General features: G+C 51.3%; 1 protein-coding gene across 1 annotated transcript in view; it reads left to right on the top strand.

Moving 5' to 3' along the window:
- Positions 1-21,873, top strand: part of BTBD2 (BTB domain containing 2) — a 23,906-nt gene extending 2,033 nt beyond the window's left edge. Inside the window, exons 2-9 of the mRNA XM_003788856.3 lie at positions 7,929-8,048; positions 13,879-14,035; positions 15,253-15,358; positions 16,701-16,898; positions 19,785-19,977; positions 20,219-20,306; positions 20,447-20,593; positions 20,732-21,873. Coding sequence (XP_003788904.2) covers positions 7,966-8,048; positions 13,879-14,035; positions 15,253-15,358; positions 16,701-16,898; positions 19,785-19,977; positions 20,219-20,306; positions 20,447-20,593; positions 20,732-20,893 — 1,134 coding nt within the window. The 5' untranslated portion in view covers positions 7,929-7,965 and the 3' untranslated portion in view covers positions 20,894-21,873. The remainder of the gene's footprint in view (positions 1-7,928; positions 8,049-13,878; positions 14,036-15,252; positions 15,359-16,700; positions 16,899-19,784; positions 19,978-20,218; positions 20,307-20,446; positions 20,594-20,731) is intronic.
- Positions 21,874-24,895: the final 3,022 nt, after the last annotated feature.

The raw sequence follows: 24,895 nt of genomic DNA, 5'->3' as shown, positions 1-24,895 counted from the left end.
GTTGCAGCCGTCATTGTTGTTTGGCGGGTCCGGGCTGGGGATTCGAACCCGCCACCTTAGGTGTACGTGGCTGGCGCCTTAGCTGGTTGAGCTATAGGCACCGAGCCAGGGGTCACTGTTTTTACCTAGCGTTTCAGAAGGGTCTGGAGGGTGACAAAACCCTTAGTGAATGATGCTTACAGTGTGTACAGTGCCCCGGCCCAGGATGTGAGCTCCAGGTCTAGAAGAGATAGGCAGGTGGGAGCCACAGCAAGGCCAGAGCAGGAGCACCAACGGGTGGCCCAGAGTGGCCAGGTTTGCTTTGAGGTATGGAGCAACCCATTGCCAGGGCCCAGGAGTGAGGCCTCAGGACAGCAGCCACAGACTCAAGATGGGACAATAGGTTTGTAAGGGAGTGGCAGGAATGGAAAGGAGAGGATTCAGCTCCTCTTGGGGAAGAGGTGCATCCCTATGACCAAGTGAGGAAGTAGCTTGACAGGTGAGGGAGAGTGGGGCCTTACTGTGGGACACTGGATCTCCTAGACTTCTGGCTGAGTGTTATAAAGTGAGGACAGGCTTGGTTGGAAGGGATGTTGCTGGACGGGCTGAGATGCCTGGCTGAGTATTATAGCCCAGTAAAAACTGAGTTTGCTACACTCAGTTTCCACACCTGTGAAATGGGCTTGCTGTGCATCCATCCTGTGGCCTCTGGAACACATGGATCTGATGAAGTGCTTCTCACAGTTTCAGAGGGCTTGTCCTTGACACAAACATAGAAGGTGGGGATGGAGCCAAAGCATGAGACAGTACCTTTGAGGCTGTGAGAACAGAAAGCAGTGGGAGAGAACACACCTCCATGGGTGGGGAAGTGGTATTTTCCCCCAGAAGAGCTCTAATCAGCAAGTGCAGAGACTTCCAGAGGATGTTATCCTCCACAATCGTGGCAGGCTGGCCGTAGGGACTTGCTGTAAAGAGCAGAGTAGAAAAGTGAAGGAAGTAACCTGCCTGTGGAGATCCCGGGATACCCTCCTTCACCAGGTATGCCAAGGTTAGCATCACAGATGATGCGTGGGTATGAGATGCCCCTGATTTGATGTCTCCATAACCCCAATGGCCTGAATGGTGTCCCCCACCCCCAAAATATCCATATCCTAGTCTCCAGAACCCATGTGACTTTATTTGGTAAAAGTCTTTGCAGTTAGGATTAAATTAAGGGTCCCAAAATGAGGTTGTTCTGGATTATCCATGTAGGCCCTAAATCCAATGACAAATGTCCTTATGAGACAAAAGAGAAATCAGCATTGAAGATGGAGGGGGAAGACCAAGCAATGTGGCCATAAGCCAGGGGATGTCTGGAGCCCTCGGAAACTGGAAAAGACAAGGAGGACCATCCCCAGAGCCTCCAGAAGGACAGTGTTCCTGTCAAAATCTTGGTCTCGGACTTCCAGCCTCCAACACTGCAAGTGTAGATTCCTGTTTTGGGGGGGGGGGTTTGAACCCACCACCTACAGTATATGGGGCTGGTGCCCTACTCCTTTGAACCACAGGCACCGCCCAGATTCCTGTTGTTTTAAGCTGCCCAGTTTGTGGTCATTTCTTGCAGCGGTGACAAATTTACATCCAATCTTATCACTAGAAAACAGATACACCCAGAGCAGAGATGACTAGCAAGACACCTGGCCAGTCTTCAGACTGCCAAGGTCACAGAAGACAAGGAATGAGAAACTCAAAATCCAGAGGAGCCCATGGAGAAGCAAGAACTACATGCCACATGGGGTCCCAGATGTGATCCCAGATAGAGGACCTTATAGGAAGGAGTGGGCCAATGCAGTACAGTCTGAGATTGGCTTATAAATGCAGAGCATGGCAGGGGCCCCGTGGGAACTGTTAGAAGGGCTGCTCTCTCAGTGGTCTGGACCAGTAGTCTTTGGCGGGCCCAGGCATGGGCATGGTTGCAGGCTGGGGCTCCAAGTAGCTTGAGCTCTAGGGCAGGGTGAACTAGATGGGGAAGAGGGAGGGCCCACTACCTGGGATCACAGCATAGAGGTTGGCATTTGTGGCAGGAAAGGAGGCCAGTGACTCCACAAGGCTTCTGGGCTATTCTCTGGTCCCCGATAAGCCCACATCCTCTCTTATCTCTACAAAGCCTTGCTTGGAGGCCTGGCACACAGTAGATGCTCAGTAAATATGTGTTGGGTAATCTGATGGAATTAAATGTCTGTTCTGTCAGGGGGGCTCAAAGGAAGTATTGAGTGTCTTTAGGGTAGCATTTTGTAGTGCAGATCAGCCAGTCCCATAAAATTAGTATCTATACTATACTATATCTGCATTCTGCCGGGTGAAGTGACTCACACCTGTAATCTCAACACTCTGGAAGGCTGAGGCAGGTGGATTGCCTGAGCTCAGGAGTTGGAGATCAGCCTGAGCTACAGTGAGACTCAATCTCTAAAAATAGTTGGGTGTTCTGGTGGATACCTGTAGTCGCAGCACCTCAGGAGGCTGAGGCAAAAGAATTGCTTGAGCCCAAGAGTTTTAGATTGCTGTGAGCTATGATCCTACAGCACTCTACCAAGGGTGACAAAGTGAGACTCTGTCTCAAAAAAAAAAAAGAAAAGATATATATATACACACACACACATATATGTATGTATGTATGTATATGGGGGGTGTGTGTATCTTCATTCCATCGTTGGGCATTGAGCAAGGCAGAGAACTATCTGGAAAGTGGAAAAATCTGTCCTACGGTCTCTTCTATTTCATTGGCCAGTTTGTGTATACTTATTCCAATAAGACATTGTTTGATGATTCTTGCTTTCTGGTGTGTTTGAGACCTGCTGAGCAAATTCTTCCCAGTTTTTTCCTTTGGCAAGACTTTCAGCTGTTTTCACACATTTACTCTTCCAGAATTGGTCACCCATCCACCCATCTATCCATCCACCCTACAGATGTCCACTGGAACAGTGCTGGCTGCAGGGGGTGAATATGGCTGAAAAAAAAAAACTCTTTCATTTTGAAACTTAAATTCTAAGACACTAGCAAATTAATGTAAAGGGCCAGATAGTAAATATTTTTGGTGGGCCATATTGTCTCTGTAGCAGCTACTTAATTTTGCACAGCAAATTTTGTAGCAGCAGAAAAGCAGCTATAAATCAATAACATGTAAATGAATGAGTGTGGCTGTGTTCCAACAAAACTATTTACAAAAACCAATAGTGGGCTGGCCCCTGGCCTAGTGATTCTTTTTTTTTATTTGCAGTGGTGTCATCATAGTTCACTGTTGGCTGAACCTCCTGGACTCTAACTATCCTGCCTCAGCCTCCTGAGTAGCTGGAACTACAGGCACATACCACCATGCCTGGCTAATCTTTCTGTTTTTAGTAGAGATAGGTTCTAACTCTTGCCCAAGCTGGTCTCAAACTCCTGAGCTGAAGTGATTGATCCTCCCCACCTGGGCCTCCCAGAGGGTTAGGATTATGGATATGAGCTACCTTTTCCTAGCCCTAGTGGTTCCTTTTTTTTTTTTTGAGACAGAGCCTCAAGCTGGCACCCTGGGTGGAGTGATGTGGCATCACAGCTCACAGCAATCTCCAACTCCTGGGCTCAAGCAATTCTCCCGCCTCCGCCTCTCAAGTAGCTGAGACTACAGGTGCCTATCACAACGCCCGGCTATTTTTTTGGTTGCAGCAGTCATTGTTGTTTGGCGGGCTCAGGCTAGATTTGAACCCGCCAGCTCAGGGTTAGGCGCCTTAGCTGCTTGAGCCACAGGTGCTGAGCCCCTCCCCCCCCTTTTTTAAGACAGAGTCTTACTGTGTTGTTCTCAACCTCAAACTCTTGGGCTTACATCATTCTTTTGGCTCAGCCTCCCAAGTAGCTGCAACTACAGGTCCCTGCCACAATGCCTGGCTTTTTGTTGGAGTTGTTTAGTAGGTCCCAGGCTGGGTTTGAACCCACCAGCCTCGGTGTATGTGGCCAGTGCCCTAACCACTGAGCTAGGGGTGCTGAGCCCCTAGTGGTTCCTTTTGATCTTCAGAATCAACTGGTTAAGTCCCAAAGGAATTTATAGGAGAAATTGGTCTTTCCAAAGTTACCAACTTTGGTAATTATTGTATTTGTATTACTGCTAAGTTTTTGCTTTGCTTTTGTTTGTTTGTTTTCTTAAGAGACAGTGTCTCGGCTCGGCACCTATAGCTCAACCGGCTAAGGCACCAGCCACGTACACCTAAGGTGGCAGGTTCGAATCCCCAGCCCGGACCCGCCAAACAACAATGACGGCTGCAACCAAAAAATAGCCGGGCGTTGTGGCAGGTGCCTGTGGTCCCAGCTACTTGGGAGGCGGAGGCAGGAGACTCGCTTAAGCCCAGGAGTTGGAGGTTGCTGTGAGCTGTAATGCCATGGCACTCTACCCAGGGGGACAGCTTGAGGCTCTGTCTCACAAAAAAAAAAAAAAGAGAGACAGTGTCTCACTCTGTCACCCAGGCCCAGTGGTGTGATCATAGCTTACTACATTCTCAAACTTCTGAGCTCGAGTGATCTTCTTCCTACCTCAGCCTCCTGAGTAACCTGGGACTGTAGGTACTTGCCACCACTACTGGCTAATTCTCAAAACTTTTTTTTTTTTTGGGGATAAGAGTCTCACTTTGTCGCCCTTGGTAGAGTGCTATGGTGTCATAGCTCACAGCAACCTCCAGCTTTTGGGCTTAGGCGATTCTTTTGCCTTAGCCTCCCGAGTAGCTGGGACTATAGGCGCCTGTCACAACACCTGTCTGGTTTTTTTGTTGCAGTTTGGCTAGGGCTGGGTTTGAACCCACTATCCTCAGTATATGGGCCCGGCGCCCTACTCACTGAGCCACAGGCGCTGCCCTCAAAACATTTTCTGTAGAGATATGATCTTGCCATGTTGCCCAGGCTGGTCTTGAACTCCTGAACTCAAGTGATTCACTCACCTCAACATCTCAAACTGCTGGAATTACAGGCCTGAACCATCCAATGTGCTGGGCCTGTTTAGTTACTTTGTAGGATTGTCTTTCTGTAGTGAATATTATCTGTCCCCATGAAGCACTAACTCTGCACCCGCTCCCCAGCCCCGGCACCTGCCATTCTACTTTGTCTGTATGACTCTGGTGCCTCTGGGAACCTTCTGTGAGTGGAATCACTTAGGATATATCCTTCTGCGTCTGCTTCTCTCACTGAGCAACATGTCCTCAAGGTCAGAGCCTTTTCATGGCTGAGTGATGTTCTATTGTGTAGATGAACACATTGTGTTCATCCACTCACTTGTCCATGGACACCTGAACTGTTTCTATCTTGTGGCTGTGGGGACGTGTGCTACTGTGAACCTCTGAGTACAGGTTGTTGCATGGATAAGCATTTTTTATTCTTTTGAAAGGACAAGTGGGCTAAAGACGCATAAGGGGGAGGCCAGTGGGCTCTTGGTAGGCACAAGGTACTTGTACAGGCAAGAGATGGGTGGGTGGCTGGATCTGATTGGTTCATGAGGGTGACTAAGGGCTGGGTGCTCTCAGGGGACCTGAGACCTGGGGACCTGTCATGGCATCTGAGTTGGGTATTGGAGATGCTGACTGCAGCCCCTGACTGCCTATGTCAAGGTAGCTAAGATTCCATTCCAGGCACAGAGAGCTCACACTGGGCTATAGCGCCTCTTGTTTTCCGTTTTTGAAGCATCAAAAGATTTCCCCACTGTGCTGGGTGCAGTGGTTCACACCTATAATTCTAGCATTCTGGGAGGCCAGGGTGGGTGGATCACCAGAGTTCATGAGTTTAAGGCCAGCCTGAGCAAGATAAGCAAGAGTGAGACCCTGTCTCTAAAAAAATAGCACAGTGGCACCGAGCCACGTACACCGGGGCTGGCGGGTTCAAACCTAGCCCGGGTCTGCCAAACAACAATGACAACTACAACTACAACAACAATAACAAAATAGCTGGGTGTTGTGGCAGGCACCTGTAGTCCCAGTCTCTTGGGAGACTGAGGCAAGAGAATCGCTTAAGCCCAAGAGTTTGAGGTTGCTGTGAGCCGTGATGCCCTGGCACTCTACCTAGGGCAACAGCTTGAGACTCTGTCTAAAAAAAAAACCAGTACTTTATTTCTGAAATATCATGTGGGAGTAAAGCGCGTGGGCCTAGGGCACTGGCTGCATGGTGACAGTGCCAACCTCTCAGTAGGGCTGGCAGGCAGCTGAGTGGCGGTCATAGCACACCACAGATGGGTGGTGCAGAAGAGCAAGATGTCTCCTTAATCTGGATCCTAGAAGTCTTGAGATCAAGGTGTGACAGGGCTGGGCTCCCTCCACAGGCTCAGGGGGGAAGGTCCCTCCCAGCTCCTGTGGGCCCCAGCTGTCCCTTGGCCTGTGACTGCATCGCTGCAGGCTGTGCTTCCATCCCCACATGGCCGTCTCTTTGTAAGGATAGCAGCTGTGGGATTCATCTCAACTAATTGTACTTGCACAGGACTTTTCCCCAGTAGGTTCTATGTGAGGTTCTAGGTTGGTGTGGACACCCTTTTGGGGGATACTAGTAAACCAACCATTCTTGGTTTCTGACCTGGCCCTCAAGAGCTAAACTAGACATGATGAAGGCCTGGTAGGGCAATGAGGTGATTACAATGAGAGCCCAGCCTTCTGGGCGTGAGATCCCCGGGAGATAAGGGGAGGTATCATCCTGTAGGAGTGAGGGGCACCCCCATCAGGGCTTGCAGGCTTTGCCCCACCTGGGGTATGTGAACTGGCTCCAAAGTATCTGGGCAGGGGGTGGGTTCCCGGAACTCAGTATTTGCCATAGTGGGGACCCGGGGAGAAGCAGCCCTGGGGGAGGGATTAAAGGGACCTCACAGGCTGAGGGCAGGCACTCTGCAACAAACAGGCCAGCCATGTAGCTAGATGTCTCCCCCAACTCTGCACTGTGAGGACCATATGTGGATAGCACCAAGTATTGCCATCTTTATCCTGGTTACTGTGGAGCTTGGCTAAGGGACAGGGTCACAGCTGGCTTCTCTGGAGGGCCAGGAGCCCCCCACAGCCTGTCTGTACCCACCACAACCTCCTGCTACTAAGCGAGCTCCATGGCAGTCTCAGGCTGGGTAGCCCACAGGCCTCCTCCTCTGTGCTCCTGCTGGTCCCTGGGCCTTGATATTCTTTTCCGCAGACTCAGCCCAGCACAGATGATCCCATAGAGCAGCCCTAGGCCTTGTGCTCTTCGAAGTGTCACATTGCCTCCCTCTTACCCAACTCTGGAGCTGTAGGACCACTTGGATTTTGTCTGCTTCCCTCCATGAGAGCCAGGCCCTGAGCTTGCAGCCCTGAGGAGTGGATGTTGATTGAAAGTGAATTAGCAAGTGAGGAAGTGACTGAGTAACTGAATAAATGAATGAGCAAGTTAAATGAGTGGATGAGTGAGTAAATGAGTGACCAAATGAGTAGGTGGAAGAGTAAATGAATGAGTGAATTAGTGACTGTGAGTGGATGAATGAGTGAACAAGCGACTGAGTAGGTGAATGAGTGATTATGAGTGGATGAATGAATGAGTGGTTGGATGGGGGAGTGAATGGGCAAATGAATGAGTGGATGAAAGGTAGATGAGTGGGTGAATGTGTGAGTGAGTGGATGAGAGGATAAGTGAGCGAGGAGTGACTTGGATGGACAGATGTCAACTGGGTTGGGCAGAGGGGAACAGGCCCCATGTGATCTCAGGGATGCCTTTTCACCTGTGGCCTCTCATTGCTACTGACACATCTAAAGTGCTGCCTTGCTCTTGATGCCTGCTTTATGGGAGTATCTGCCACTAGGATGCTGGGCACAGTGTCTGCAGGGGGCTTGGCAAAGGGGTCCCTAGGAGAGCAGTCACCCTTAGACACCCACTGCAGCTGTTGGATCCCCCTGCCTTCCTGCCAGCTGTGCAGTGGTGGCTGACCAGTGTCTTCCTCTCTCCCGTGTCAGGTTTGTGCTGGCTGTGGGCAGTGCTGTTTTCGATGCGATGTTCAATGGGGGAATGGCCACCACATCCACTGAGATCGAGCTGCCTGATGTGGAGCCGGCTGCCTTCCTGGCCCTGCTGAAGTAAGGCTCTTTAGGTCCTTCTGATGTGGGGGTATGGGGCCTGAGGGAAGAAGCCAGAATCAGATTCAGGGAATGGAGACCCTGGAAATCCCAGTTCCGGAGCCCACTGCTCCATGAAGATTTCTAGAACAGGGCTATGTGGTAAGGGGTGGGCTTGGAGGTTCCACATTTTACAAATTACTTTGGATCTTTTATGTTGCAATATAACTCTCACACCATATAATTTACATGTTTAAAGTGTATATAATGTAGGGCCGACACGGTGGCTCACCCCTATAATCCCAGCACTCTGGGACGCCCAGGTGGGCTGATCACTTGAGCTCATAAGTTCAAAACAAGCCTGAGCTAGAGTAAGACCCTGTCTCTAAAAATAGCCAGGTGTTGTGGCAGGTGCTTGTAGTCCCAGCTACTTGGGAGGCTGAGATAAAAGAATCACTTGAGCCCAAGAGTTTGAGGTTGCTATTAGTTATGATGCCACAGCACTCTACCGAAGGCAACAGAATGAGACTCTTGTCTGAATGAAAAATAAAGTGTATAATGTGGTTGGGTCTGGGGGCTCAAACTTGTGATCCAGCACTTTGTGAGGCTGAGGAGGGAGAATAGATTGAGCCCAGAAATTTGGGACTAGCCTGAGCAACACAGTAAGACCTTGTCCCTACAAAAAAAATTATTTATTTATTTTTGAGATAGAGTCTCAATTTGTCACCCTCAGTGGAGTACTGTGCGTCTTAGCTGACAGCAACCTCAAACTCTCGGGCTTAAGCGATTCTCTTGCCTCAGCCTCCTGAGTAGCTAGGACTACAGGCACCCACCATAATGCCCAGTTATTTTTTAGAGACAGGGTCTTGCTCTTTGTCAGGCTGGTCTTGAACCTGTGGCTCAGGCAATCCACCAGCCTCCGCCTTCCAAGTGCTGGGATTACAGTTGTGAGCCACCACACGCAGCCCTACAAAAAATTTAAAAACTAGCTGGGTATGGTGGCTCTTGTAGTCCCAGTTACTCAGGAGGCTGGAGCTAAGATATGTACCACTGCATTCCAGCCTGGGTGACAGAGTGAGACCCTGTGTCATACACAAAAAGGAAGGAAGGAAGGAAGGAAAGGAGGAAGGGAGGGAAGGAAGGAAGGAGAGAAGGGGAAGGACAAGTGTTAGCAAAGATGTGGAAAAACTGGGAGCTTTTGCCCTGCTGGTGGGAACATAACATAGTGCAGCTACTGTGGAAAACAGCTTCATGGATCCTCAAAAGGCTACACATAGAATTACTGTGAATCCCAGTAATTCCACTCTTGGGTATAGACCCAAAGAATTGAGACCGGGGACTGGAGGAGGCATTTGCACACGCATGTTCACAGCAGCATCATTTACAACAGCCAAAAAGTGGAAGCAGCACAATTGTCCATCAACAGATGGACAAACACAACATGGTCCATCCTCACTCAGGAATATCCCTCAGCCATGAAAAGGAAGGAGTCTGTGACACAGGCTACAGGTGATGGGACTTTGAGGACAGTGTGCTCAGTGAGAGAGGTCAGACGCAAAGGACAAATCCTGTGTGATGCTACTCTAGGGAGGTCCCTAGAGTTGCCAGATTCACGGTGGCTTAAAACAACACAAATGTATCCTCTTATGAAAAGAAAATTTATCCTCTTACTGTTCTGGAAATAAGAAGTCCTGAAATCAAGGCATGGCAGGTCTGGTCCCTCCTGTGGGCTCCAAGGGAGAACCTGTCTTCCACCTTTTCCAGGGTCTAGAGGTTGCCCATGTTCCTCAGCTTGGGGGCCCCTGAATTCCCCTTCAGAGCCAGCAGTGCAGCATCTTCTATTCTCTCTCTCCCTCTGAGTTTCTTGCCTCCTTGTGTGAGGACTATGTAGTGACACTGGGCCTCTGGGTCATCCGGGATGACCTCCTTATCCCATCTGCAAAGGCCTTTCTGCCATGGGAGGTGACATAGCCACAGGCTTCAGGGATTGGTCTAGGAATGTCTTTGGAGCTATCACTCTGCCAACTCCAGGAGTCTTAGTAATCAAACTGTGACTTGTTTGTAACTTCTGGAAATGATTGGAAATGCTGTGTGTGGGCTCCTAGAGGAATAGGCCTCCCAGGCACAGAGGGAACAGAGGTGCCAGCTAACACCTTCTTGGGTTGTTTCCTAAAATAATAAGTAAATACTGGACTTCTCCAGTTGTCTCAGCCTTGTTTAACCTTCTGGAATGAGTGAGTGCAGGGAGTGGGAAGAGATGTCCAAATGACCTGGGAACTCCCATGGCTCCTCCTACTTGGACCCTGGGGGTTTTATGGTCTGTGGTACAGCTGGTTCCTCCTCTCCCAGGGCAGCAGAGGCCTTTGCTCCTTGGGCCCCAGTGTCCTTCTGCCCCTACAGTGTCTAAGAAGCAATCATACCTCATGCATGTGAAGCCTCATTTTCACCTGCTTCCTGGATCTCACCCTAAACCAGCTGTTCTCCTGGTTCCCACTTTCACTCACCCCACAGCCACCATCCCTGGAGCCTGCTCTGATATTCTGAACACAGCTCAACTTTGCTTGACCACTCCACTTCCAGGGCAGGTGGGGCAGGTTTATGTTTTTTCTGAGACAGAGGCTCTATCACCCCAGCTGGAGTGCAGAAGCATCATCATAGATCACTGGAGCCTCCAGCTCCAGGGCTCAAGTGATCCTCCTGCCTCAGCCTCCCAAAGTTCTGGAACTATAGGTGTGTGTCACCATATCCAACAGGATTTTTTTGTTTTTGTTTTTGTTTTTTGAGGCAGAGTCACACTCAGTAGAGTGCTGTGGCATCACAGCTCACAGCAACCTCAAACTCTTGGGCATAAACAATTCTCTTGCCTCAACCTTCCAAGTAGCTAGGACTATAGGTGCCCCCCACAATGCCCTGCTATTTTTTATTTCAGTTGTCATTATTGTTTGGCCCGGCTAGATTTGAACCCGTCATCCTTGGTGTATGTGGCTGTTGCCGTAAGCACTGTGCTATGGGTGTGGAGTCCCAATTTTTGTATTTTTTAATTTAGAGATGGAGTCTTGCTATATTGCTCAGGCTGGTCTTGAAATTTGGGCCTCAAGCAATCTCACTTTGACCTTCCAGAGTACTGGGATTTTTTGTTTTTGTTTATTTATTATTTTTTTACATTAACTTTGGCTGATTGGATATTTATTTAATCTTTTTCTTTCTTTCTTTCTTTTTTATTTTTTTGAGACAGAGTCTTACTTTGTGCCCTGGGTAGAGTGCTGTGGCATCATAACTCACAGTAACCGCAAACTCTTAGGTTCCATTAATTCTCTTGCCTCAGCATCCCGAGTAGTGGGACTACGGGAACCTGCCACAAAGCCTGGTATTTTTATTTTTTATTTTATTTATTTACTTATTTTAGATAGATTCTCAGTATGTTGCCCTTGGTAGAGTGCTCTGGCATCACAGCTCACAGCAACCTCAAACTCTTAGGCTTAAGTGATTCTCTTGCCTCAGCCTCCCAAGTAGCTGGGACTACAGATGCCCGCCACAATGCCCGGCTATTTTTGGTTGTAGTTGTCATTGTTGTTTGGCAAGCCTGGTCTGGGTTCAAACCTGCCAGCTCTGGTGTATGTGGCTAGAGCCCTAGCTGCTGAGCTACAGGTGCTGAGCCTATTTATTTTTTCTGACACAGAGTCTCACTTTGTCACCCTCTGTAGAGTGTCGTGGCGTCATAGGTAACAGCAACCTCAAACTCTTGGGCTCAGGCCATTCTCTCTTTTTTTTAGAGACACAGTCTCACTTTGTCACCCTCAGTAGAGTGCGATGGCATCACAGCTCACAGCAACCTCCAACTCCTGGGCTTAGGTGATTCTCTTGCCTCAACCTCCTGAGTAGCTGGGACTACAGGGGACTGCCACAACACCTGGCTATTTTTTTGTTGCAGTTTGGCAGGGGCCGGGTTCAAGGGTTCGAACTCGCCACCCTCAGTCTATGGGGCCGGCGCCCTACTCACTGAGCCACAGGCACTGCCCCTCAGGCCATTCTCTTGTCTTAACCAAACAAGTAGCTGGGACTATAGGCGCTCACCACAACATCCAGCTATTTTTAGAGACAGGGTCCCGCTTTTGCTCAGGCTGGTCTCAAACCTGTGAGCTCAAGCACTCCACCTGCGTTGGCCTCCTAGAGTGCTAGAATTACAGGTGTGAGCCACTGCACCCAGACTCCGACTGTTTTTCTTTTTTTTCTATTTTTTTTTTAAGACAGAGCCTCAGGCTGTCCCCCTGGGTAGAGTGCCATGGCATCACGCTCACAGCAACCTCCAACTCCTGGGCTCAAGTGAGTCTCCTGCCTCTGCCTCCCAAGTAGCTCGGACCACAAGGGCCCGCCACAATGCTTGGCTATTTTTTGGTTGCAGCCATCATTGTTGTTTGGTGGGCCTGGGCTGGGTTCGAACCCGCCACCTTGGGTGTATATGGCTGGCACCTCTTGAGCCACAGGTGCCGAGCCTTGACTTTTTCAAGATGGGATCTCACTCTGGCTTAGGCTGGTCTTCAACTCCCAAGTTCATGAAGTGTACCTGCCTCAGCCTCCCAGAGTGCTAGGATTACAAGCACAAGCTACCACACCTGGCCTCACTAGCTTTGTTTTTGGAAGATGTATTTCACTAGGACCACACAATCCTATTTTATTTTATTATTATTATTATTTTTTTTTTTGAGACAGAGCCTCAAGCTATCCCCCTGGGTAGAGTGCCATGGCATCACAGCTCACAGCAACCTCCAACTCCTGGGCTCAAGCGAGTCTCCTGCCTCAGCCTCCCAAGTAGCTGGGACTACAGGCGCCTGCCACAATGCATTTTTTGGTTGCAGCCATCATTGTTGTTTGGCAGGTCCGGCTGGGGATTCGAACCCGCCACCTTAGGTGTATGGTGGCTGGCGCCTCAGCAGCTTGAGCCACAGGCACAGAGCCATATTTTATTATTATTATTGTTATTTATTTTTGTTAGAGACAGAGTCTTACTTTGTTGCCCTCAGTAGAGTGCTGTGGCGTCACAACTCACAACAACCTCCAGTTCTTGGGCTTAGGTGATTCTCTTGCCTCAGCCTCCTGAGTAACTGGAACTACAGGCACCCGCTACAATGCCCGGCTATTTTTTGTTGCAATTTGACCAGGGCTGGGTTTGAACCCGCCATCCTTGGTATATGGGGCCCACGTCCTACTCGCGGAGCCACAGGCACCGCCCTTATTTTATTATTTTTTATCCATAGTGTATGAGGCCTCTAAGGTATCAATTCTATTATTGGCCTCTACTCTGGTAACAATTTATCCTTTTTAGCTGTACAGTTCTGGGGCATTTAGTGCATTCACAGACTCACACAATCATCACCACTATCTAGTTCCAGAATATTTTATCACCTCAAGAGAAACCTCATCTCTATCAATAGTTACCCCCCCCCCCTCAGCCCCTGGCAACCACAAACCTACTTCTCATCCCTATGGATTTGCCTGTTCTAGACATTTCACGTAAATGTGTATCCTTCTGGTCTGCTTCTCTCACTGAACATGATGTCTGTGTAGATGTGTTTCCAGATGTGTGTTCAGATGGAGTAGCATATAAATGGGGTCAGCTTCTTGCACATTTCCATAGGTGATAGCCTAAAGATGTCCCCAGGTCAGAGGGCAGCCAACAGGTGCTGCTTATAAAATGTTTCTTGGGGAATCTTGCATCTGGTGAGGTGGGGTGTTGGCTCCTACTGGCTTGAGAGAGGGCTGCTAAGTCTGATGGTCTGAGTGATCACTTGGCACTGTCCCTGGGCTCAGCCACCTTACCCTGTCTCATAGTCACCTATATCTGCCCCCTCAGATTTCTCTACTCAGACGAAGTTCAGATTGGCCCGGAGACAGTGATGACCACGCTGTATACCGCTAAGAAGTATGCAGTGCCCGCGCTGGAGGCCCACTGTGTGGAGTTTCTAAAGAAGAATCTCCGAGCTGACAATGCCTTCATGCTCCTTACGCAGGTGGGTAGGGGCTACCAGACTCTGCCTAAAGAGAAATGCCGGTGCTTGAGTTCTCATGGATTTTTCTGCATTAATTGGGGAAAAAAACTCACAGCAGGATATTATTTACTTTGATTTCAGGGTCTTCCAGTGCCCTTTACATCCTGGGTCAATAAGACTCAGGGCTAGGGTTGTGGGTGCCTTGTGAGAGGGGGGATAGGGAGCCTCCAGGGCTATGGGGTACAGTGGTCATTGGCTGGTCAGGTTTGTCCTCTCCTAGGGTTTTCTTTTCTTTTTTTTTTTTTTTGAGACGGAGCCTCAAGCTATCCCCCTGGGTAGAGTGCCATGGCATCACGCTCACAGCAACCTCCAACTCCTGGGCTCAAGCGAGTCTCCTGCCTCAGGCTCCCAAGTAGCTGGGACTACAGGTGCCCGCCACAGCGCCTGGCCATTTTTTAGTTGCAGCCATCGTTGTTTGGTGGGCCCGGGCTGGGGATTCGAACCCGCCACCTTAGGTGTATGTGGCTGGTGCCTTAGCCGCTTGAGCCACAGGCGCCGAGCCTCTCCTAGGGTTTTCTATCCTGACCATAGGCCATTGGTGATGAGGTTATTTTGGGAATGTCCCTTTTCTCCCTGGAGAACAGACAGGGACAGGGAGGGGCCAGGGGTCAGAGGAGGCCCCTGTCAGGCTCTGTGGAGTCCAGGAGTAGCATTTGGAATGGGAATGGGCAGGCAGCCATGGTAGGGCCTGAGCTCCTGATCTGACCCAGATGAGGCTGGTTTGGGGCAGAGGGTGGGTGGGCAGGGCCTGAAGCCGGGAGGGGACAAGTAGTGCCGGGTTCCCAAATGGGGCTTGAGGTTCACCTTCCTTGGTAGACAAAGCCAGAACCCTCTCCTTAGTGGGTGAAGATGGGCTTTGGTAGCTAGGCCAGTTGGTATAGCCCTCTTGGTGCCCCTGCTATAGGTTCTGGGGTGGAGCCATTGCCTTAGGGTATGGCCTTTCCAGTTGCAGGGGGACAAGGGCATCATGTGGTTTGGAAGCTTTACCAGGTTGCTCCGGGCCCATGCACCTCCATCCTGGGGCAGGGCCTGGACCTGGGCAGGGCCATTGGACATAGGCTTTTGCCTTCTTTGGCCTATGCTCTTCAGGAAGGACTGATGCCTTCACCCCCTGCCTTGGCCTTCTGGGTGAATCTGTTGTGGGCTGGGCACCGATATCTTTCCAACATCTCTTCCAGGCACGACTCTTCGATGAGCCACAGCTGGCTAGCCTGTGCCTAGAGAACATCGATAAGAACACCTCGGATGCCATCACTGCGGAGGGCTTCACTGACATTGACCTGGGTACGGCCAGCTGCAGCAGGGGCCATGCAGGGCCCGAGTGAGCCTCAGACGGCGAAATCTGAGCTGGCCTCAGCTGGAGAATCGGGGGGCAAAACCATGAGGGCTCTGGGCTGGGGGCCTCCGAGGGAGACTTGCCACCTACAGCCCATCATTAGCTTGGGGTGAGCACATGCCCAGGGGGTATAGCCTTGGTGGAAGGGTGCAAAGAGGGCTCTACTGTCAGCCTGGGGTCACCACGATCTCAGTCACAGAGACCATCTTGTTCTCTTAAAACCACACCAGCAAACTTCTCCAGCAGAGGGTCCAGTGGTCATTATTTTCAGCTTTGTTGGCAAATGTTGTTTGTCTAGACCAGTGTTTTTCAACCTTTTTTATCTCACAGCACGCTTGAACCTATAGTCAGACTTCTATAGCACACTTAAATTATGTTGATAAAAAAGAAAGAGAGTAAAAAAAAGAATATACTTAACTATGCTTTGAACTTCTTTCAAAAATAATTTAGTTAATGGTCTTTAAAAATTTTCATGGGGCCAGATGCAGTGGCTGATGCCTGTAATCCTACCACTTATGGGAGGCCAGGGGTGGATTGCTGGAGATCAGGAGCTGAAGACCAGCCTGAGCAAGAATGGGACCCTACCTATCTCTACTAAAAATAGAAAAACTAGCTGGGTGTTGTGGCAACCTCCTGGAGTCCAGCTCCTTGAGAGGGTGAGGCATGAGGATCACTTCAGCCATAGGAGTTTTGAGATTGCTGTGAGCTATGATGCCACAGCACTCTACGAGGGTAACATAGTAAGACTCAGCTCGGTGCCTGTGGCTCAAGTGGCTAAGGCATTAGCCACATACAGCTAAGGTGGTGGGTTCGAATCCAGCCCGGGCCCACCAAACAATGACAGCTGCAACCAAAAAATAGCCGGGTATTGTGGCGGGTACCTGTGGTCCAAGCTACTTGGGACGCAGAGGCAGGAGACTCGCTTGAGCCCAGGAGTTAGAGGTTGCTGTGAGCTGTGATGCCAGAGCCCTCTACCCAGGGGGACAGCTTGAGGCTCTGTCTCCAAAAAAAAAAAAAAAATTTTTTTTTTTCATGGCACACCAGTGTGCCATGGCACATGGGTTGAAAATCACTGGTCTAAACTATTGAGCTCTGCCCTTGTAGCTTAAAACAATCCAAAGGATAGGGAAATGCATGAGAGTTGCTATGTATTGATAAAATGTTATTTGCAAACATAGGCAGGGGACCAAGTTGCAATCCCTGACTTTAACTGCTGACCTCTGTGTCAGGCTAGCTATCTCCTGCAGAGTGGGCATCGCTGGTTACACAGTCACTTGCCCTTCCCTGCAGACACACTGGTGGCTGTTCTGGAGCGTGACACTCTGGGCATCCGGGAGGTGCGGTTGTTCAACGCTGTTGTCCGTTGGTCTGAGGCTGAATGTCAGCGGCAGCAGCTGCAGGTGACACCTGAGAATAAGCGGAAGGTTCTGGGCAAGGCCCTGGGCCTCATCCGCTTCCCACTGATGACCATCGAGGAGTTTGCTGCAGGTAACAAGTGTTCAGGGGTCCTGGGCCAGGGGGCTGGCAAGGGAGGAGTGTGATGGCCTCATGGCCTTGCTGGGTTGCTCGCCCCCACGGCCCCCGCCAAACACCTGCTTCTCAGTGCTGACAATAGCAGTCCACATGCTCATTGCAGAAAACTTGGAAAATGCATAAAAATACAAAGGTGGTAACAAACCTGATCTGTGAGCTGTGAGCCCACAGGTGCATCTGTGGCTTCCACAGTCCTGGTCTGTCCACAGGCAGGTTTGAGGCCATTGGTATTTGTGCACTGCTGGCTGCTGGCTGCTGAGTGTCTGGTTGTGTTTTGGTGTCACCGCCCAGGGCTCTCATTTTGTCAGCTCAGGCGTCACTGTCCATGATGAACCTATGTGAAGAGTCTAAAGTGGCCGGGGGCAGCCACCGTGACCCCTTAGCATCTTTTTCTGCAGGGTCTGGAGCTCCAAGGTTATGGTGTGTGGCTTGTGTGGCCACTTACATCCTGGGGTTGTATGTCCCTGGAGTGAGATAGTCATGGAAGGTTCCAGAGGGGCTCAGAGATGCAGCCCTGTGGCTGGTGCACACTCGCTGTCCCATCATTCCCAGGTCCACATGGCTCCTGCTCTTTCCTAACTTTGGGTCAGCAGATGTAGCAATAATAACAAATAATTTTTTAGCATAAGTATCTCCCATGCACTACTTAGGGCATACTTAATCTGAATATCATTCCTTGTTACTCTGAATTGAGATTTATTCAATATTCTACATTTTATCTGGGAATCATCTCTGGGTTTGTGGGTATGGGAGATGCCCTCAGAGGAGGTCTTTGACAAATCATATGTTGCCCCATTGCCTGCCTTGCATGTAATGGCCTGAGGGAGTCTAGCCCACCCTTCAGGGAAATGGCCAACACCTGCTTGTCCCGTTGGGGGACATAGCTCCATCCTCAGCTCTCATCATGTCATCTTTTGGCCAGGGTGGGGGTGGCCCTAGGTTGTGTAAGACATGTCGAGGAACAGTCAGCAGGCATTGGGATGGGAGTGCCTTGTCCCCAGGGGCCCATCCTTAATGCTATCACCTACCTGTTCCTACCTCTGTGTCCTCCTTAGTACCAAGAGGTCCTGGCTGTGCCTCTCATGGGACCCTCCAACTTGGGTGCTCTTGCTGAGCAGGAAAAGCCTGAAGAGGCAGCTGCCCATCTGCAAAGGCGGTAGTGGTGGTGGTGGAGATCTGTGCTATCTCCGCCTGTGTGCAGGGCTCTCTGTCTCTTTGAGCCCTGGGGCCATGTCTTGCTCATCTGGAAATAACAGAGATGCCTGACTTTGTGTCATCTGCATTTTACAGAGGAGTATCAAGACCCAGAGAGAGTCACCCACCACAGGCTGTGCTCAGCACTGGGGACACATGGTCACTTCTTTGTAGTGGGGTGAACAGTGGAATAGTTAAGGTGTAGGCATGGGTGGATCCAGAAGTGGCTTCCCTGCCTGGAATGGAACTGTGGCCCAATTGTCCATCTGCCCACTCCCCAGCTTGGTTTTAGGATTAAGCCTTCTCCCTGGCTGGGGCAGGGCCGTTGAGTCAGAGAAGGTGCTGGGTGAGTGGAGTAAAATATCCCTCCTCTCTGTGAATCCAGCCATGCCCCCATGCAAAGCAGGGTGCTAACAGCACAGACAGCCAAAGATTTGGCTTCCTCTGGGGTCGTTTGGTATATTTGTTGGGAGAACTATCTTTGCTCAGAGAGCAGGCTAAAAGCCCAAGAAACATCCCTGCTGCATGTGTGGTCATAATGATGTCCCAGTATGTTTTTTTGTCTGCAGATATTTCTTTTTAAAAAATGCAGTTGTTATCATTCTTCCTTTAATTTTTTTATTCAGTCTTCCTTATTCACTTAATCTGTTTCACCTGGGTTTTTTTTTTCTAATTTAAATTTTATTATTTTTTGAAACAGAATCACTCTGGTGCCCAGGCTTGAATGCTGTGGCATCAGCCTAGCTCACAGCAACCTCAGACTCCTGGGCTCAAGCGATCCTCCTGCCTCAGCTTCCTAAGTAGCTGGGAGTATGGGTACCCACTACAACACCCGGCTAGTTTTTCTATTTTTAGTAGAGACGAGGTCTCATTCTTGCTCAAGCCGGTCTCAAACTCCTAGGCTCAAGTGATTCTCCTGCCTCAACCTCTTGAGGAGTGTGAGCCACCTGATTTCTCACTTGTCATTCAAATCTCTGTTTAAATAGCTGTATCACAGGGCTGAGCTAAGAGTTAATCCCTGAATGATCTGGGAAGGTGGGCAGTGCCTAGTGCCCAATGAGGCCTTGGTCCCAGTGAGTAAAGATGGGCTTCTCTAATATCCTTGCTCTTTCTGGAGGTGGGACTGTGGAGGCAGGAGTGGGAGGCTCTAAGTCCACTCTTTGCCTTGCCCCTCCTGGCCTCCATCCTCTACCCAGAGTCTGGCCCATCCAGTCACCATCACATGTCTGCTTCTGCATGTGACTGGGATTGTTACCTCCCTGTTGGTCTAAGCATTTTGAAAATTGGCTGATTTAGGTCCACCCTGGAGCCAGGGGGCAGCTGTGCCAGCCAGAGGCAGCTGCAAGTGACCCTCTCCAAGGCCAGTGTCCCAGTGTGGCAGGCAGGGTGGCACCTCCTCCACTGTGAAGTGAGGAGTGCTCCCTGCATTAGTGGGGCTGATGCCTATCCCATGTGGGATGGGATCCTGAGATCTCATACAGTCATTGAGAGAGTCTACGTCAACTCCTGGTCTCTGTGGGACCATTCCCCAGGCTTCAGAAGGGGTGGTGGGTGAGAGTCGGCAGTGGTGTTGGTCCCCTGCATCCTGGAAATCCCATGTGGACACCTGTTCATGGCATCTCTCCCCACATGCCTCTCTGCCTGTAGGCCCCGCGCAGTCAGGCATCCTGGTTGACCGCGAGGTGGTCAGCCTCTTTCTGCACTTCACTGTCAACCCCAAGCCCCGCGTGGAGTTCATTGACCGGCCGCGCTGCTGCCTGCGTGGGAAGGAGTGCAGCATCAACCGCTTCCAGCAGGTGGAGAGCCGCTGGGGCTACAGCGGCACCAGTGACCGTATCAGGTGGGGGACAGGGCGCAGGAGGCCAAAGCAGGGACCAGCTGTGGGGGAGGAGTGGTGGCAGGGGAGCAGGTGGGAGAAGGGAGAGGCCATGGGGGAGGAAAATAGGTGGGGGGGGTCTTCCTGCTGGCCCAGGGCTGTGCCCACCTCGGGGGTAACTCAGGCCACAACACAGAGGCCCCTTCTGGTCACTCTTCAGTCCCTGGGTGTTTACTGGGCCAGCTTCTCTTGCCCGCTGCTGCAGGTTCTCGGTCAACAAGCGCATCTTCGTGGTGGGCTTTGGGCTCTACGGATCTATCCATGGACCCACCGACTACCAAGTGAACATTCAGGTCTGCCACCAGGTCCTTCCCCTGTTCCCCAGCTCTACTCCATGCCCATTTTCCCTAGGCCTTGCCCTGTCCCTCCTAGGCCCCTGGGCAAGTGCATCAGGGCTTGGAGGCCAGGTGCTGAGTGTCCCTGTTCCTCCCAGATCATCCACACGGATAGCAACACCGTCCTGGGCCAGAATGACACAGGCTTCAGCTGTGATGGCTCAGCTAGCACCTTCCGTGTCATGTTCAAGGAGCCAGTGGAGGTGCTGCCCAATGTCAACTACACAGCCTGTGCCACACTCAAGGTGCTGCCATGGGCGGGGGTGGCCACTTCGGACATGGGGCTGAGGTCTGAGGTCTCTAGACTAAGCCTTCTGGGCCCAATAGAGTCTGGGGACCTGGGGGTGGGGTGTTCTGATGTCACTGTGGCCCACCCCCTACAGGGCCCAGACTCCCATTATGGCACCAAAGGCCTACGCAAGGTGACCCATGAGTCACCCACAACGGGGGCCAAGACCTGCTTCACCTTCTGCTATGCTGCTGGGAACAACAATGGCACGTCCGTGGAAGACGGTCAGATCCCCGAGGTCATCTTCTACACCTAGGCTTCCCACCACACTGCCATCCAGTCGGGGGACTGCCAGGTCCCCAAGGTCATCCTCCACATGTAGGCTGCCCCATGCTGTGCCCCCAGCCTGGCTGTCCTTGGCCATCTGTCCACTCCCTGTCACCTTTCTGAGCGTCATGAAAGGGGCTGCCCTTTGTCCAAGGTGACGAATGAGGCTGCTTATTTCGCAGAAGCAGGGGAGGTGGCCAGGCTGGGGCCCTTTGAGACAATCCCTCAGGACCCAGGGCTGGGCTGTACTCGCCCTGCCCAAGCAGGCCTGAGCCAGGGTTAGCAGCCCCTGCAGCTCAGGGCTCATGGAGGGTGTTTCATGTTTATTCTATTAACTGCACATGGCAATGCACTTGGGATCCCATTTCTCTGCTAGGCGACGCTGTGTGGGGCTCCTCAAGCCGTGGGTGTGGGTCTTGTGCTCCTTTTGTCCTTGATTCATCAGGCACAAGGAGCCCCACCTGCTGTGTGCCCCAAGGCCAACTCACCCCGGGATTTTGGCCTGAGGGTGGAGCTGGAGCCCTGTACTGTCCTGGCATTGGTGTCCCGTTAGGTCCAGCCCCAGCCCAGAGGGCCAATGGTTTGCGCTTTCCCTTCTCATCCACCTGCGGGACCCAACCAAGGGCCAGTGCTATCTAGCCTCTCTGGACAGGCTCTTCCTAGTCCCTGCAGCTGAGGGCAGGGCCTCAGGTCCTGTGTACTTGGGGTTGGGCCCCAGCAGGTCCCCAGCAGGTCCCCAGCAGGCCTGCCCCTCTGTACATACTGTAGCCCAGCCTGCCCTGCCCGACCACCGAGTCAGCACTCGCCCTGAGGTGCTGGAGGGACAGCCCCTCCCCACCCCATGTGTTTCTGCCCCAGTGACCCGTTCTGGAACCTGCGTCCTCCCCAAAGCCATGGAACGTGTGTGTGTCCTCACACCACGGCCCAAATGATTTTTTTTAATAAAGGAAAGAAACACACCTTCCCTGAGCTGTTGCATGCTTATTCCCACCTGGGGCATTGAGGGACAGATCTAGATCTGCCAAGGGGATGCTCCCCACCCTGAGAGGGGCAGTCAGGCCATGCATCTGGTTCTGCTATCACTGGAGGTCACATGGGACCCTCTGGAACCCTGCTTCCACCCTTTTGAGCCCCTGTAGCCTACACAAGGCTTGGGGTGGGCTAGAGACTCTTCCCCCACACCTTTGCCATCTTCCCTGTGGCAGCTGGCCTCCCCAAGCCTGACAGGTGGAGCAGCATGCCTGGCTGCCCTGGGCCCCCTGTGGACCCTCCCAGCACTTTACAGAACATCAGCTGCCTCCTTGTTTCCAGGAACCCACTGAAATTTAACAGGATAGAGTTAAGGACCCTAAAATAGTGAAATCATCCTGGATTACCTGGTGGGCCCAGTGTCAGCACAGGGTCATCGTAAGAGAAGGCAGGAGGGTCAGAGGCAGAGAGACTGGAAGATGCTGTGCTGCTGGCTCTGAAGATGGAGGCTGTCCCAAGCCAGGGATGTGGGTTCTCCTCTGGCACCCCCTAGGAGGGACCAGCCCTGCCATAACCATGATGTTAACTCAGTGAGGCCTTGTCCACACTCTGACCCCCACCCAGAACTGTCAGAAAAATCTGTGCTGACATACCAAGCCCATGGTCACCTATTTCAGCTAGAGGAGCCTCACACAGAGGACAAGCAGGTCAGGGGGAAGGTCCATAGGGTCCGGTTGTGCTAGAGGTGCTGTTTTTGGAAGAAACTCATTGTAACTGCAGTCCAGTTCCGATGTCCTCATTACCTTCTAGCCACATTGTCTCTGTGCCCAAATCTCATGTGACTGCTTCACCCGCCTAGGCTTCAGAGAATCGGGCCCAAGGGAGTTAGGGTGTGACGGTGGAGGCCAGTTGTCCGCCCTGTCTAGACAGGGCCTCCTGTGGGGTAAGATAGACCACACAGTCTGCCCAAGGGAAAATACATCAGCTAGAACCAAGCAGGATAACCTCTGACAAGTGGTATGACTCAGGGATAGTCTCCAGTGTGGCTTCTATGGAGATCAGGCCAGGGGCCAATGTGGGAGCAAACAGTGGGGACAGCAGGCCGGGGGCCAGTGTGGTCAGGATGATGCTGGAGGAGCAAGGGACCAAGGGTCAGGGATGGGGGTTTATCACACAGATGCAATGGAAGCCTGTCCTGACTCATTTTGCAAGGTCCCACTGGCTTCTAGGGGACTGAGAAGCAACAGGGGGTGCCCACTTCTGGCCATAGCTGCACAGCTTATATGAGATAAACCAGTCTTTGTGAACCAGCTGAATGAACCACTGGACCAAGCAAGAGACGGTGCTGCTCATGAAGGCATGGGAGATGGTGGTATGGGCAGAGCTGGGTGGACAGTGTTTCCTCATTGTTGACGTAGAAAAAAGAGCTGACTTGAAAAGACAGAGTGCAGAGTTTGTGGCTGGGGACACAAAGACAAAATCCTGGGGCAAAGGAAACTGCAGAGAAAGAAGTCTAGAGACTGTCCACAACTGCTCTCAAGCCAATGACCTAAGTGTACTTGCACAGGGTAAGAGTTCAAGAAACGGGGGCGGCGCCTGTGGCTCAGTGAGTAGGGCGCCAGCCCCGTATACTGAGGGTGGCGGGTTCAAACCCAGCCCCAGCCAAACTGCAACAACTACAAAAAAGAATTCATGAGGCTCGGCGCCTGTAGCTCAAGCAGCTAAGGCACCAGCCACACACACCTGAGCTGGTGGGTTCAAATCCAGCCCGGGCCCATCAAAACAATGACGGCTACAACCAAAAAATAGCCAGCGTTGTGGTGGGCATCTGTAGTCCTAGCTACTTGGGCAGTGGAGGCAGGAGACTCGCTTGAGCCCAGGAGTTGGAGGTTGCTGTGAGCTGTGATGCCATAGCACTCGACCCAGGGGGACAGCTTGAGGCTCTGTTTCAAAAAAAAAAAAAAGAGTTCAAGAAACACAGCAGCAAACAGCCACTCAGAGGGCAAAGGGCAGAGCAGAGTTTCAGAAGTTGTGCAGAGCCCAGAGAGGCGATGGAGATGGAGCCTAGGCAGGGAGGGCCTTGCTAAACACCCAGGGCTGCTAATAAGACACTAGAAGGGCCTTGTACCAAGAGTAAGAGGGCAAAGACAAAACTCAAAAAGACAAGCATTAGAAAGCCTTGATAGGATCATAGTGAGCTGCTGTTGCTCTAGCTCAGTGTTTTTCAACCTTTTTTTTATCACATAGCACACTTGAGCCTGTAGTTAAACTTCCGTGGCACACTTAAATTATGTTGATAAAAAAAACAGTAAAGGACCAGACCAGTGGTTCACACCTATAATCCTAGCACTCTGAGAGGCTGAGGTGGGTGGATTGCTTAAGCTCAGGAGTTCAAGACCAGCCTGAGCAAGAGCAAAACCCTATCTCTACTAAAAATAGAAAAAATAGCTGGGTGTTGTGCTGGTCACCAGTAGTCCCAGCTACTCGGGGGGCTGAGGCAAGAGGATTGCTTGAGCCCAAGAGTTTGAGGTTGTTGTGAGCCAGGGGTCCTCAAACTTTTTAAACAGGGGGCTAGTTCACTGTCCCTCAGACCATTGGAGGGCCGGACTGCAGGCCCCGGGACAAGTCAGCTGCTAAGCAGGACAAGCAGCGGTGGCAAAAACACCCAGATAAATGTCCTAGGCAGGCTGCATGTGGCTTGCAGGCTTTAGTTTGAGCACGCCTGCTGTGAGCTATGATGCCCCTGCACTCTACCCAGGATGATAGAGGGAGAGACTGTCTCAAAACAAACAAACAAACAAAATCCATAAAGCTAGGCACTTGTAGCTCAGTAGCTAGGGCACCGGCCAGGTGCATGGAGGCTAGAGGGTTTGAACCCAACACAGGCCTGCCAAACAACAATGACAGCTACAACAAAAAAATAGCCAGGCATTGTGGCGGGCGCCTCTGGTCCCAGCTACTTGGAAGGCTGAAACAAGAGAATCACTTAAGCCCAAGAATTTGAGGTTGCTGTGAGCTGTGA

The sequence above is a fragment of the Otolemur garnettii genome, unplaced genomic scaffold, assembly GCF_000181295.1.
Source record: "Otolemur garnettii isolate 467f Iridium unplaced genomic scaffold, OtoGar3 scaffold00029, whole genome shotgun sequence".
Classification (NCBI taxonomy): Eukaryota; Metazoa; Chordata; class Mammalia; order Primates; family Galagidae; genus Otolemur; species Otolemur garnettii.
Note: the sequence above shows the minus strand (reverse complement) of the source record. Positions and strands in the feature narration are given on the sequence as shown.